Below are 15,838 nucleotides of genomic sequence, written 5' to 3' on the forward strand. Positions count from 1 at the left end.
TTAGAGACTAACAAATTTATTAGAGCATAAGCTTTCGTGAGCTACAGCTCACTTCATCGGATGCATTTGGTGGAAAAAACAGAGGGGAGATTGATACACACGCAGAGAACATGAAACAATGGGTTTATCATACACACTGTAAGGAGAGTGATCACTTAAGATAAGCCATCACCAGCAGCAGGGGGGGGAAAGGAGGAAAACCTTTCATGGTGACAAGCAAGGTAGGCTAATTCCAGCAGTTAACAAGAATATCAGAGGAACAGTGGGGGGTGGGGTGGGGGGGAGAAATAACATGGGGAAATAGTTTTACTTTGTGTAATGACTCATCCATTCCCAGTCTCTATTCAAGCCTAAGTTAATTGTATCCTAAGTTAATTGTAGTTTGCAAATTAATTCCAATTCAGCAGTCTCTCGTTGGAGTCTGGTTTTGAAGCTTTTTTGTTGAAGGATAGCCACTCTTAGGTCTGTAATCGAGTGACCAGAGAGATTGAAGTGTTCTCCAACTGGTTTTTGAATGTTATAATTCTTGACGTCTGATGTGTGTTCATTCATTCTTTTACGTAGAGACTGTCGTTTCTCAGGCCCCAAAGCAGTGCTCCACTGTCTGCAGCTGCTCTGTGAATGCCAACAACCACCTTGAATCAGTTTTGAGATGTCCTTCAACAAACCGTCCTCAAAGAAATAGTCATCTCCCCTATTACTGAGATTCTTCTTGTGGGTCTGCACATATTGCAGGATTGCGCATCCTCTGCTTGAAAGGCTCATGACAACAGTGCAGAGCTGTGTGAGCTCCGTGCTTCTGTCAGAAACAGCGGACAGTAAAATGCTGTGGAGGTTTCTGGGATTTTAAACAAGGTATGAAAATTGCAGGAAATGGATGGCATATGAGGAGAACCTGATCCCTTGCTCCCAGTCACCCTGCATGATTTGTTTTTACCCCACCATGCATTGCTAATATCTCCCAAAAGACAGTACCCAGGATGATTGCAAGGGGCACACTGACTGGTAGCGATATTGTTAGTAGCAGCACGAGTGCAAGGAACCAAATATGCATGTGCATGAGCAATATACTAACTGCAGTGGCTTTATGACAACGTAACTACCATTGACTAAAAACGCAGCTATGGCCTAACTTGAATACTGGCAACAACAAACCGTATGAGAAGCAAAATCAGCTTAGTCCAGATTGATGTAGCCAAGACATAGAGATATGATCTATAACAAGAACTTCTAATTTATAATCTCTAATACACCAGTCAAACATACTTGAAACATTTGGCAATCCAAAGATATTTCTATTAATAACTAATGTGGATCCACTGATAAGGTAGAGACTCCCAAAATGGATCTCCAGTTGTTCATACTGATCTCTTGCTAAAATAGGTGGACTGTGAAACCTTTTTAACTAGGGACTGCTTATTTAAATATACACACCCATATTGAAAATATTTTTGATTTCATGTACATGGCAAGTGCCAAGTGAGAGCAGCGCAAATTTGTCACGAGCATACAAGAAGTTACCCAAACAGGCTAGAGCTTTACTGGAACTGGTGACATTGGGCAAGAAATATGATGCAAAATGAGACTATATTTATACTCGCATTGACAGTGTGATAGTCTCCTACCTTGCCCATAACTGAAATAGACATGCTTTTATTGTGTACATCAACGTATTTAAACTAAAGAAACAAAAGTACCTGGGAAGTTTCAGTGTTTCATAATAAAGGAAAGGTTTACAAAGAAAATAGAACATTCCATCTCTTCCCCCCCCCCTTTGATTTTTCAGAGAATGAACAGTGGGTATGTGTGTATTGTTGTAATAGCAACAGTGTGCAGCCAGTGACCTAGATTTCAGAACAATATGAGAGCAGGGCAAGAAGACATTGATGAAAAGATAAGACTGTACACACATTCCACAAAACAAAATACAACAGTTAAATTACTCTCTGATGTAATTCCAATGATTTCAAAGGAATTGCATCAATCTGCCACCAACTGAGGGTATGTTAGTGTTTTGGTAATTTTTTTCCCCTTCATCTTCTTTATGCAGCATTCATGACATATTCAAGTCCTAGTCAAACAGGTAGCCCTTTCTTTCATCAGTGAAGAGTTTCTTGACTAATCTCAAATACATACAGGTAACAACAGATCCCTCAGGTACATTCCTCTTCTCTTCAGGAGCCCTAACCTGCTTCCATTGAAGCCATGGCAAACTCCCACTGAATTAAACGGAAGCATGATCACGACAGGTGTTGTACCATAAACTTCTGACCTACGATAATTATTGAGGACCAGTTATACCATCTATCCTCCACCTGGCTTTCTCCAGAGAAACCCCACTACATCTCTTATACTCTGATACCTGATAATTAAGAATATATTTCCTCTCTCTCAGCTCATACTGGTATATTAAACAAAATACTGTAGCTTCCCCTATGTAACAGTGGTTTTCTTCTTGTTTATTATAGAACTTTGTAATTTGATTTTAAGAACACAAATTTCTTCAAAGTACAATGCATCTCACAAAGACATGACAAGCAGTATAAAATATTTCATATATTCTAAAAAGTAGTCTGTTTGCTAAGCCTGCCACAGGGCTTTGTCAAAATGGAAAAGTGACAGAAGCTTTAGCAATTAAAATATAAATATTGAGTAGACCGCTTTTTACTTATTGATTTGGTAGCCAGAAATTTTTGAGATTCCTCTTAGGAATTGTGTCCATAGGTGCAATTGTCAGAGAGAAAACCACGTCTTCTTATCTGAAAATGGGCACACAAAAGTTTCAGAACAGAATTTAAGTTTAACTTTTTTTACATTTTCCAACAAAGGATCTAATTCTTCAAACCATTACTCACACATGTAGTTCTTACTTTTGTGAGTACTCTTATGCACATAAAGATTATTCAACTGAGTAACAGTATGCAGGATGAGCTATAAATTAGTTATAGCACAAACTAATTTTAAAAACTCACAACATGTATACAATGCCAACTTGAAATCTTTTCAATTTTGAAAACTGAATTAATGGTCATTTCCAATGCTACTCCTGCTCATGGATCCCTTTGCCATTTGGGAGTTTTTACAATCACACTTCCTTTTAATATATACAATTTGTCCCTCCTTGGTAGCCATACGAAAGACAAACAAAAAAAAGGAAAGTTGACTATACAGAGAAAGCACTGAAACTCATTACACAAAATTGCTATAAAATGCACAAAATAAACTGAAAACTCTAATCTTTCTTTTATAGAAATTTTAGGTGCTACTTGTAACAATAGTTCATAAAAAATTGAACTCAAATGCAGCTTTTACATTGACAATGTGTTTAACACTTTCACACAATTTCTAATTCGGCTCTGATAAAACTTGGACATGTCATAGAAAGTGATCATAGAATATCAGGGTTGGAAGGGACCTCAGGAGATCATCTAGTCCAACCCCATGCTCAAAGCAGGGCCAATCCCCAATTTTTGCTCTAGATCCCCAAGTGGCCCCCTCAAGGATTGAACTCAGCTTCGATATCCACTCATATTTTAGTCGCTTATTACTACTTTTTTTTTTAAAATCAGCAAAGGAACCAATCTTAAATGCCAACATTCACATTTCAGCTATTTTTGATGGAATCCTCTTTTTAAGAATGCAGGTAGCTGTGATTATTTTGTAAACAATGGGGGAAAAGAACTATGGAGGTGAAAGGACAATGGCTCAAAACTATCCATGGGAGCATCATTCTGAGAGAGAAAAATGCAGTCATTGGAGGGCAGTCTTGTCTATTCCCAGTTGGGTTCACAGGCTGGTTAACGGCTCATAATTATCATTCATTATGTGTATTGCAGTAGCACCTAACAGCCTCAGTCATGGACCAGGACCCCGTTGTGGTAGGGGCTGTGTAAGTATAGAACAAAAAGATGGTCCCTCCCCCAAAGAGCTTATAATGAAAGTAATGGATCTACAGTACCTAAGGCAATTGATCAATCTAACAATATCATCATGGGCTCCTGATTTTCATCTAACTACCAGGTGGTCATCTACCAATGCAGTCCAAGTTTGTACTCGGACTGATAAAATTCAAGAGGATCAGAGGCATTTAGATATTCAGAATTTTCTCACCACAGCCTTCTCAATTATCTAAGCCAGGAACAGGAAGCTACATAGCAAAGGCCAGATACTCTGCTCTGGCTAACCTGGGCTCGTGAATGATCAGGCCGGGGGAGAAGCAAATGTGCTTCCATGCCACCTTTGTAGCATCCTAATCCTGGGACTACTTCAGCCCTAGCTCACATCCCCTTTTCAATCACTGCACCCTATTCACTGAGGATAGAGAAGTGTGTAGGAGCCACTAGGCTGGCTATAGAGCACATACAAATTTCCATGTACACTGCGGGAATCTTCAGGAGGACACCTAGTGGCTTCATGGTTCTTTTGTGCACCTGGAGCAGGGACAATGATCTGGCCTGGGAGAAACAGTTTACCACATCCTGAGCATCCAGTTGTATTTTTCTGAGCCACAGTCATACAACAGCTTCCTCAAGAGAAGCCAACAACTTGCCCCTCCTAAGGGAGGAAATGACATACTCTCAAGCCTTTACCTAGTGACACTCTGTGCTGCAAAGTCCCCCAGACACCTGTTTTCCGTCACCATTTTACATAAGCCCAACAAAACAGCACTGGATAATAACACTCAGTGGAGCAGATGAGATAACTGCAATATTTTCATGGTAAATTGTTTGCTAAGACATATTCATGTAAATAACTGAAAATGCAAACAGGTGCAGTTTGTCTATTTGTTGCTCGGTTAACAATAAGATGCAAATAAATATTAGGTAAACACTATACTACAAACAGGTGCAAGCGTTCTGCCGCTGTCACCATTTATATTTCATCTCTGCTGAAGTGGCAACTGCTCCCAACTCATGTGAAACACCTTTCTCAATTACATTAGCTATATAGCATGCATGAGCATGTACACACAAATCAATCCTCTCAAGACTACCCAGTTTTTTTAGTAGATCTGTACCATCACTGTTAGTAGTGGAAGGAGCTAAATGGCAGCCTTAAGAATAATTAATTCTACACAAATCTCTTCTTCTTGATTCTCTCACAAGATTAGTCACCATGCAGCTCCCAGAAGGGTTTCCTTTACTGGTACCGCATGGCAAACACACTTGGATTCCATGAGGACTCATTTTTTATTTCCAATGATCCCATCATTAGCCTCTGCAGTTTAATCATTTTAAACTCATGCACAGTAACCCTTTCTTCCCATTTATTCAAGTGCTCTACATAAAAAAAATTCAGCCCAATAATGCTATTTTCCCCCCTGTGGCCTTACATGAGCTGCTTAGAACAACTAGGGTGACCATATGTCTGGTTTTGGCCAGGACAGTCCCTTTTTTAAGCCCTGTCCCTGTCGTCTTGACTTTTTTTTTTGCTCTTGCCAGCTTGATCAGTTGGCAGGAGCAAACAGAACAAATGCCCACTTCTGCCAAAAAAAGTGGGGTGCGGAGGAATGGGGTGAGGGGCAATGCCAGCCTTGCACAGGGGCCAGTCAGTGTTTTGGTGAGCAGTGATGCTAGTCCTGTGCGGAGAGGTGGGGGCTGGGCTTGAGCGAGCAACTTGGGCCAACACCGTGCCGGGGACAGGGGGAGAGGGAGGGGTGCTCGGGCAATTTCCTTTGGGAAATATGGTCACCCTAAGAATAACAATTTATATTTAGACAAATCTAGTATTATTGCCAGGTACCCATTCCCAGTCTTGTTTCCCCTGTTTTTGCCTAATGGATTTACTATAACAAAGTTGGAAGACTGAGATTATGCATTCATTTCATGGCTCATTTGTACACCACCAAGGACTATTAGCTATACTCCCCCACCTCCCCATGCACCAAAGTGTTTGTTTCCTTGGGCAAAGGCTGTTTCAATCTTTTCCCCCTCCTGCAGGCAATGTGACTGTGTGGGGCAGGAACCAGCTGTCAGCAGTTGCATATCCAAGGTGTGGAGTCATGGAACAGGAGAAAAGTTGGCACACTGGTCTGAAAACCAGCTAAAGAGCTGGACACACGGGGTTACTATATATTGAAGCTGGAAAGAGGCTACTAATAGATGAATCAGTGCTGGCAGGGATGGAGCCCCTTTTATAAAATTTTCCAGTTTGCAGACAATGTTAACAGGAAGGCACAGCACAGCATGACAGCTATAACCTCAGTATTTTAAGCATGGTACACTGTCACTGCATGGGATGAAAAAGAACAAATTATATTGCTTGAACTGTAATAAGGTGTCACATTTGATATAATTTTTTAATTCTTGCTGCAATCTTTAGGCCAAATTTTCTCCCTTACATGATCTTAAATCCAAAGTAACTCTACTGGCTTCTCTGAAGTTACACCAGATGTACACCCGTGGTATGGACCACAGAATCTTTCCCTTTATCTTTCCTGCACAGTTTAGTGAAGCCACAGGAGAAAATGTAAATGCCAGAAAATTAAATTATCAAACACTGAAAAGGTCACAGGAGTACTGCACAGTACAGAGTGAAATAATATTCTTAGACTATTACAAAGGGAAATATCTTAACTAGATAATTCAGCTATAACCAGCATATCTCCCTGTGCAACATCCATTATAACTTCCCTCTTAATTGCCCTATTTAGATATCCTGTGTAACCATTGCACATCTGTAGGCAATACAATATCTCAGTAAAATACTACTGCAATACTTTCTATGGTGCAAATATAAGAAATATGATTTTACTGCAGTCAGCAAATCAGATTATTGCATTATTGTCATATGGCCCACGTTAAAGTGGACAGAGCACAGAATGAGCTCACTGCAACTGAAGGTGCTCTGTCTTTCTTCAGTTGGCCAGAAGAAAAGGGGTTATTGTCCCTCTAAGAACCCCACCCCGCTCCCCAACTGGTGGCAGAGGTGATAGGATGGGGGAAATTTACCTGGACAGAACAAGGAGGACAAGAAGTGACTGGACAAGGTGTGTGTGTGGGGGGGCAGTGCCCTCCAGGGACCTGGGGGTGGTATTTATACTCCATGCACTTCCAGAGAAGTTCCCTTTCATAGCAATCAGGCGAGCAGTATTAGCTACTGGGCACATAGGCAGACTGCCAAGTCACCTGGAGGTTCGCAGCTGAGCCTCAGTAGCAGGGCAAGGCTGAGTTGGTATGGAAAGAGGGCCATGCCCCGGGACCAGCTGATGCCCCTTGTGCACTCTTTGGCAGCACGGACACGGACACAGACACCGACACCAGATGTGGTTATTTTTCACTCTGATGTGGGACAGACCAGATTTCTGCGTGAGGGTGATGATTATTTGGTCTGAGATGTTACAGAGGAGGGTATGGCAGGAAGCCATAAAGCCTCCACAGGTTGATCAGGCCAGGAGGTACATGAATAGGGAGGTGACTAAATTCGTATGTCACCAAGATGGATTGGCAATTGCTCACCCGGAAATGTCATACTGGGCACCCATGTTATTCAGGAAGGATGGGGAACCCCATCCGACCAGAGAGTGGATATATTTTTGGCCCATATGAGGGAATGAATTGGTAAATATCTGGGAACCCAATAAAGGTGAGGAGAAGGCAGCCAAGCTAATTGCTGATGCTTCCTTGTGGCAGGTGTCCAGTACAGGTACGCATTACAGAGGGGATAATGGTTCTCTGATCAAATGGATTTGGAAGGGGATTTAGTGGATAGCATCCCTTAAAGAAGCTAAGGGAGAGGGGTTGGGAAGCTAGGGATGATGTTATGGGGTTCTGAAATCTGGTATGGTGGAGAGAAACTCTCCCCCTTTTTCCAGCTCCTTTAATCCTCATACAAAGGGAGGGGTGCCATCAGCCATTCCAAAAAGATGGACGCAATTAAGGAAATAATCATGACTAAGGCTACATTTTAATCACGGGTATTTTTAATAAAAGTCAAGGACAGTTCACAGGCAGTAAACAAAAATTCATGGCCCATGACCTCTCCATGACTCTTAATAAAAATACCAGTGAATAAAACTGGGGGGATGGGCTGCCTGGAGACCCTGTGGGTGCAAGGGGAGGGCAGCCTGGCTGCTTGGGGGTGGAGGGCATGGGCAGTGGCACACGGCCCAGGACCCCTGCTGGTGCTGGGGAGGGGGGTTGGCGGGGCCAGCAGGCTCCCTACCTGGCTCTATGCCTCCTCACCCCAGCAGCAGAGTTTGGGTGTGGGAGGGGGCAGGGAGTTGGGGCATAGGACCGGGTGAGGCGGGCTCTGGGCGGGGCTTACCTGGGGGCTCCCTGGAAGCAGCAACATCCCCCTCGCTCAGCTGCTAGGTGGAGGCATGGCCAGGCAGCTCAGTGAGTGATCCCGGCCACGGGAAGCTGCAAAGCCAAACTGCTGCTGTGGCTGGGGTGGGGGGCATGGTGGCCTGAGACTGCCCTAGGAGTGGCTGGTGCGCCTGGCACAGGGGCTACCTGAGCTGCCTTTGAGCCAGCCACACTGGTCACTAAAGAAGTCACAGAGGTCACAGAATCTGTGACCTCTGTGACAAACTCACAGCCTTAATCGTGACCTGTATTATACAATTTATTGTTGGGTACTACTGTACACATTGAGTAAATAAAGTTGTGGCCTAATTAATCCTCATACATTGCCTTGTCTTTCTTCTAGTGGGGCTCGGACAATCAGAAATGTAGGGCTTAAAGGGATCTCAAGAGGTCATCAAGTCAATTCCCCCACACTGAGGCAGGACCAAGTATATCTAGACAGGTGTTTGTCTAATCTGTTCTTAAAAACCTCCAATTATGTGGATTCCGAAACCTCCCTTGGAAGCCTATTCCACCATTTAAGAACCCTTATGGTTAGAAAGTTTTTCCTGATACCTAATTTAAATCTCCCTTGCTGCAGATTAAGCCCGTTACTTCTTGACCTAGCTTTAGCAGACATAGAGAACAATTGATCATTGTCCTCTTAATAACAGCCCTTATCATATTTGAGGACTTATCAGGTCCCTTGCTCAGTTTTCTGTTCTTAAGTCTAAAAAATACCAGTTTTTTTAACCTTTCCTCATAAAAGATTTAGAAAATCTGAACTATCATTTTTGTTGTTCTCATCTGGACTCTCTCCAGTTTGTCCACATCTTTCTTAAAATGGGGCCATCAAAACTAGACATGGTTCCCAAGTAGTTCCCACGCTGCCAAGTAGAGTGGAACAATTATCTTCCATATCTTACATATGACATTCCTGTTAAGGCACTCGAAAATTAGCTTTTTCTGCAACTGCATCACATTGTTAGCTCATACTCAATTTGTGATCTACTATAACCCACAGATCCTTTTCAATAGTACTGCCACCTAGCCAGTTATTTCCCATTTTGTAGATGTTTGTTTGATTTTTCCTTCCTAAGTATAGTACTTTGCATATGTCTTTATTGAATTTCATCTTGCTGATTTCAGACCAATTCTTTAATTTATCAAAGTTATTTGGAATTCTAATCTTGTCCTTCAAAGCGTTTGCAATCCCTCCTAGCTTGATGTGATCCACAGATTTTATAAGCACACTCTTCATTCCATTATTCAAGTAATTAATCAAAATATTGAACAGAACCAGACCCAGGGCTGACCCCTGTAGGATCCCCCTAGATACATCTCCCAGTTTGACAGCAAACCATTGATAACCATTATTTGCACATGGTTATTCAATCCATTGTGCATTCAGCTTATAATAATTTCATCTAGATCACATGTCCTTAGTTTGCTTAGGATAGTGTCATGTGGGACACCATCAAAAGCTTCACTAAAAATCAAGATATATCATGTCTATTGCTTCCTCCCCAGCCACTGGGCCAGTAACCTTGTCAAAGAAGGAAATTAGGCTAGTTTGGCATGACTTTTTCTTGACAAATTCACGTTGGCTATGACTTAGCACTCCATCATACTTTAGGTGCTTACAAACTGATGGTTAAATAATTTGATTCAGTATCTTTCCAGGTACTGAAGTTAAGCTGATGTGTTTTAGAAGATAATCATTAATAGTTCCAAGATTGCTTCAGCTAGTTTCTTAGGGTGAATTTCATCAGGCCCTACTGACTTGAATACATCTAACTTATTTAAATATTCTTTAACCTGTTCTCTCCCTGTTCTGGCTTGTATTCATTCCCCCTTGTTCTGATTTTTGTCCTTACAAATTGTGCTATTCTTTTGTACTCATTCTAAGCAATCTATCCATGTTTCCACTTGTAAGATTCCTTTTTGATTTTCAGGTAATCAAAGAGCTCCTGAGGCAAAACATAGTGGCCTCTTACTATTCTACTTATCATTCCTTTGCATCAGGACAGTTTGCTGTTGTGCCTTTAATATGGTCTCAGAGAAACTGCTAGCTTGCCTGAACTCCTTTCTCCCCCTTAGATTTTCTTTCTAAGGGACTTTATCTACTAACTCTCTGAGGTTATTAAAGTCTGCTTTTAAAAAGTCCATTGCCCTTATTCTGCCGTTCTCATTCCTTCCTTTCCTTAGAATCAGGAAGCCTAGCATCCGATGAAGTGAGCTGTAGCTCACGAAAGCTTATGCTCAAATAAATGTGTTAGTCTCTAAGGTGCCACAAGTACTCCTTTTCTTTTTTGCGAATACAGACTAACACAGCTGCTACTCTGAAACCTATCATTTCATGATCACCTTCACTCAAGTTGCCTTCCACCTTCAGATTCACAACCAATTCCTCCCTGTTAGTCAGAATCAAGTCTAAAATGGCTGCCCCCCCAGTTATTTCTTCCACCATCTGAAACAAGAAGTTGTCCAACACATTCCAATAAACTTATTGGACATTTTGTGTTTTTCTGTATTATTTTTCCAACAGATATCTGGGTAAAGTTCCCCACTATTACCAGGTCTATGGATATTTGCTCTAGAAATGCCTCAATAAATTTAATTTGTTAATTTCACATCCTACAGTATATACTTCGGACATCTGAAACAGATGGCAAGAAATACCACAAGAGGAATGATGACTGTAACCAGGAAGAAATTGACAGAAACCAATCCGATGAAGTGAGCTGTAGCTCATGAAAGCTTATGCGCAAATAAATTTGTTAGTCTCCAAGGTGCCACAAGTACTCCTTTTCTTTTTGAGAAACTAATCTATTCTTCTAATAACCCAGGCGTTATATATTAGAACATTGCTAATGAAGACTCACTGTGTTACTAGATTTTGAGAACTAGTATGTGAAAAACCGCACAATAAAAATGTTAAGGTTACTGAACCACTCAGTGTGCTTTATTTAACAAATTATTTTTGCCAAATTACAGTATTTCATAGTGTATTAGTCAACCTCTTGCCGTATATTTTTAAAAAGGAAGGGATTACAGGTTACCCACTAGTTAGGCTCTGCAGCTGTGGGAGGAAAGCCATTTTATTTACAGCAGCATTTGTTGTTGCCTTCTCTGTTGCTTTTAGAGTGAGTGAACTGGTGCTTATGGCAGCTGTGGACAGGTCCCATTAAATGTAAGAGATGATGTGCAACTATCTGCAGGATCAGAGTCCATGCACTTTTGGTATTCCTAAACAGACCAGAAGGAAAAGGAGGCTTATGTGGTGCTGAAGGAATGTGCAGATGAGCGCTTGTGCCCTGTAAAGGTAATAAGAGCCTTGCTAAAAACCTGGGGCCTACAACCAGGACTGCTGTTCATACACGATGATGGCAGGTTTGATAAGGTTTGACAATTCAGTGCAGTATTGAGAAAAACTCTGCACTGCTGTGATCTCGACTTCCCTCCTTATTCTTTCAGGATTGGGATAGCAGCATCAGAAGTTACGAGGGGTTTCAGCTCACAGCAGGTACACTCAAGAGGGTGCTAGAAATCAAGGTGTTACAGGACTTACATCTGCACCAAGCAAAAAATGGCAGGGAACAGCAAAACATAACTAACTTGTTTGTTTTAGAAGCTACACATAGCATATGCAAGGTCTGGATTTGTAGGCACTCTGCGGTGCATTGGGCCAGTATAGCAGCTGGATCTCAGCTGGGCTGCAGGGACGAAGTTGTACATGTCGAGAACAGACATGCAGTGGGATCAGCTCATGCCAGTTCTGCGCTCACTGACAGGCAATAGCTGGGAGCAGACCTAGTGCATGTGGGAAAGGCTAGTAAGAAAGAAAATAAGGAGGTCACCATGATATTCCTGGAGAAAGGGGACTCAGTGATGCATCATAGGGACATCCATTACAATCAGACAGAAGTTTCTGGGAATGACGGCATACATCGGTCAGAGGGAGGTTTTGAAGTACAGCTAGATGTGCGGGCATGGATTGGACAGGTGGCATGATACCAGGCGGCATGGCTGGGCAGGGAGCGACCACGGTAGTTGCTGGCGCCCACTGTGGCTGTTTTCCAGTATGGTTAAGAGAATAAAACAAATGGTTCCCAGAGGTAAAAGATCTGGGATTTTGGTGATGGGCCTTGGGCTCAGGTGATACGGTGAGACCTTGTGGCCTTCGTGGGCCAAGGTCAGACCTTGTGACCTCACGGGCTGAGGTCCCCACTCTGCTTCACCCACTGTCCCCTTTACAAGGGGGAGGTGCGAGTACTGAGATCTGAGTCGTGGGGGATAGGCTGAGGAGAGCCACCCCACGTTATGGGTTATATGGGAAGGAGCCCAGTAGCTATGGCACCAGTTAATGGGTTATATGATAAGGCACCCAGTAACCTCTGTACTGGAACCAATTAAATGCCTGGTATTGGGGCGTATGGATGATGGGTGGGCAGTGCCCTTCCCCATGTTAAAGTCTAATAAAAGTTGCAGGCCTGACATTTAATTCTGTCCTCATTTTGCAGCTGGGTGCACATGAATACTTCATAGTGCATTAGTCAGCCTCTTGCTGCATATCTTATACAGTAAAAGGAAGTCTTAGTCATGAGAACTCACTACAGCACTCTCTTATTAATTTTTTCCTGGAAAGTGGGATGCTTTGTAGACTGCTATTTTGAGGAAAAAATTAAGAAGTTTCAATTGCCCTCTTACATTTTAACCAGCACCAGGAAGCAGATAAGATAGGTTAGTGCCAAGGAACACAGAACCATATATGAACCATGTACAGTAGTTAGAAAGATGGTGTTTGGAAACTTAGTGCTCTGTCAGCTAATATTGCCTGTGCTAGTGACTGACTACATGACATTCTTCCTTCTAAAACAATAATGAATCCATATTTCAGCACAGGGAAGGGGGTACTGTGCTCCTGAAGGTATCATAATTTGAATGAAATTTAAAACCAAGAAGCTGATAAGACCATTCATTACCCTAACTACTTTTTATGCCCAGGGTAAATTCCAATTTCGGCAACTGCATTTTTTCCACCCAACATTCCCTCCCCTGTAGTTACAACTGAATAAGGTGTTCTTCATTTCTGCTCCTAAACTGTCAGATATTGTTAAGCAGTTGTAGCATTTAACCCTGGAGGTAGTTGATATTGTTATACATATTCCCTTTTTAAAAATTATTTTCAGTGTTAATTTAGTGCTTGTGAGAGTAGCTGGGCTGACAGCCCTGGGACTGAAGTTTTCTGTTTATCTACAAAAATAAAAGTGGTGCAAGCACAGTCTGCAGCAGTGCCCCACCAATGTATGTTAGCCATCACCTGAAGAACCTGGCTCTGAGAGTAGGAAGGCAATTCAGTTACTGGACCTAATGGATTCTTGGTCTCTCTCTACCAAGGGGGCACCAGTTATTCTAATAAAAGGTCTATATTGCACCATAGGTTTAAATAGCACTTGATAGAACACAGACGTGGCATGAACTCTATCACAACCGTGGGGGGGGGGTGCCTATTCATTTCTTTATATATAATCTAGCTGTCCTCAGGCTATCAGCCTACTGATAACAATGACTTTTGTTTACTTCTGACCTGGACCAAATTCAAACCTGTGACCAAAAGGCAAAAAATTCCACATCTCATTTCCAATGTCCCAGGTCATTTGAGTTCCCTTTTGTTCTTTATTATTAGAGATCTGGTATCCCATTATCCTGACCACTGCTAGTTAATACTTCAGTTTACCATGAAATCAAGCGACTGGACCACAATTTTAACTCCACTGAACTTGTCCTTGCAGCGCCAGTGAAGTCAGAACTTGGCCATACATGATTTTTTGGGGCGTGTGTAACTTTTCAGATGCCTTTTGATGTCTCTGGCAAATGACAAACATCACAAACAGTTCTCACTTTAATTAGCAAAGCTAAAACTCAGCGAGAGTTCTTCCATAATCTAAATTTGAAGACAGAAAAGATTTTCCAGAAAAAAAAAGGTGGGCCTGCTATGCAGGTCTTTCCACAGTCCTTTCAAGTGATTACACTAAACCTTTTTTTATACTTACCATCTACAAAATATATATACACATCTTGTTTATGTATAAGCAAATGAACAAAAACAACGAGTAGCCTCTATTCAAGCATTTTTAACCACGGCACAAATAAGATGGAAATATTAAGGTGATGCTATGCGATTCTTAGCTCAATTCTACATCTATCATATTATTTACCTTTCTTAAATCCAGAACATTTCTATAAAGACATTCATTCGCTGATACAAGTTTATAAAACAATGAACAGGAAAACTCTTTGGAGCCCTGTATCAGAGCCAAAAGGAAAATGTTAAAACCTACAGGTTTGTAGCTATGAATATTTGGGAAAAAAAAGTAAAAGTGTCTAATACTGCAGATGTTCTTCCTTTAAAACCCAAACAGCCTTAATTCCCAGTTCACAGGTTTCTTTATCACGAAAACCATTATTACAATTGACAATTGGCAGACAGCCCAAGAACTGAATTGGTTCTGCAGGATGAGCTATCATCTCAACTCTAGTAGAGCAAGTTAGGGCCACATTGTTAGGATAGCATTGGCAAACTTCCACTATAGCTCCTTAATTGCTTTGTCTATGCTTAAAAGACTGCCAGTTGCGAGTGTTATCCATCTATCATCTTTAAATTAGTATTACAACTCACTAAAAGAAAAAAGATATCTGGATCAGAAAGACGTACAAAATTACATTACTTAGTAGTAAGAAAAGGAGTACTTGTGGCACCTTAGAGACTAACAAATTTATTAGAGCATAAGCTTTCGTGAGCTACAGCTCACGAAAACTTATGCTCTAATAAATTTGTTAGTCTCTAAGGTGCCACAAGTACTCCTTTTCTTTTCGCGAATACAGACTAACACGGCTGCTACTCTGAAACATTACTTAGTAGTGATCTTAGTAGTTATTTCCCTCTCTCAACTTAAACAGGACACATGTTATAGCTCAGTAAAGTGTGTGATTATTTCCTAAGACCAGGGAAAGAGCTGACTAATCACACTAAGGAATTGGAAATTAAATCAATAGTCAGAGCACCAACCGCCAAAAGAATTTTTGTTAAAAATTTAAAAAAATACAAAAGGGAAAAGCAAAAAATTTTTTGTCGGGGAGAAAAGATTTAATCATTATTATTTTAAGGGCATTTGGGACCTTATTAAAAAGGAAGGAAAATGATTTATTATATTACTATCAGTATTTATTACATTGTATCAACCAGAACATCTTTAATGAGATTTTTAAATTATGAACACTAACAACATACATCCTTAGTCATGTTATAAACAGAAATCTGCAGCATTGCCATTTGTGAGATGTGGTCCTAGATATCTGTTGCCTTTGTGGTACACTCGTTACCTACAGACCAGTTTAATACCTGGTTGAACAAAAACACTTACCTCGGCATATTTTGCCACTGAACTGGCTTCAACTGCATAGACTTTTCTAGCTCCAGCCTGCACTGCAAAAAACGAAAGGATTCCTGATCCACAGCCAACATCTAGGACCACCTTGAAAACAAAAGG

General features: G+C 41.3%; 1 protein-coding gene across 1 annotated transcript in view; it reads right to left on the reverse strand.

The window, feature by feature from the left end:
* LOC119855511 (histone-arginine methyltransferase CARM1-like) overlaps positions 1–15,838 on the reverse strand; it is a 143,791-nt gene that overhangs the window by 44,009 nt on the left and 83,944 nt on the right. The window contains exon 5 of the mRNA XM_038401624.2: positions 15,713–15,823. Coding sequence (XP_038257552.1) covers positions 15,713–15,823 — 111 coding nt within the window. The remainder of the gene's footprint in view (positions 1–15,712; positions 15,824–15,838) is intronic.

The sequence above is a fragment of the Dermochelys coriacea genome, chromosome 5, assembly GCF_009764565.3.
Source record: "Dermochelys coriacea isolate rDerCor1 chromosome 5, rDerCor1.pri.v4, whole genome shotgun sequence".
NCBI lineage: Eukaryota > Metazoa > Chordata > Testudines > Dermochelyidae > Dermochelys > Dermochelys coriacea.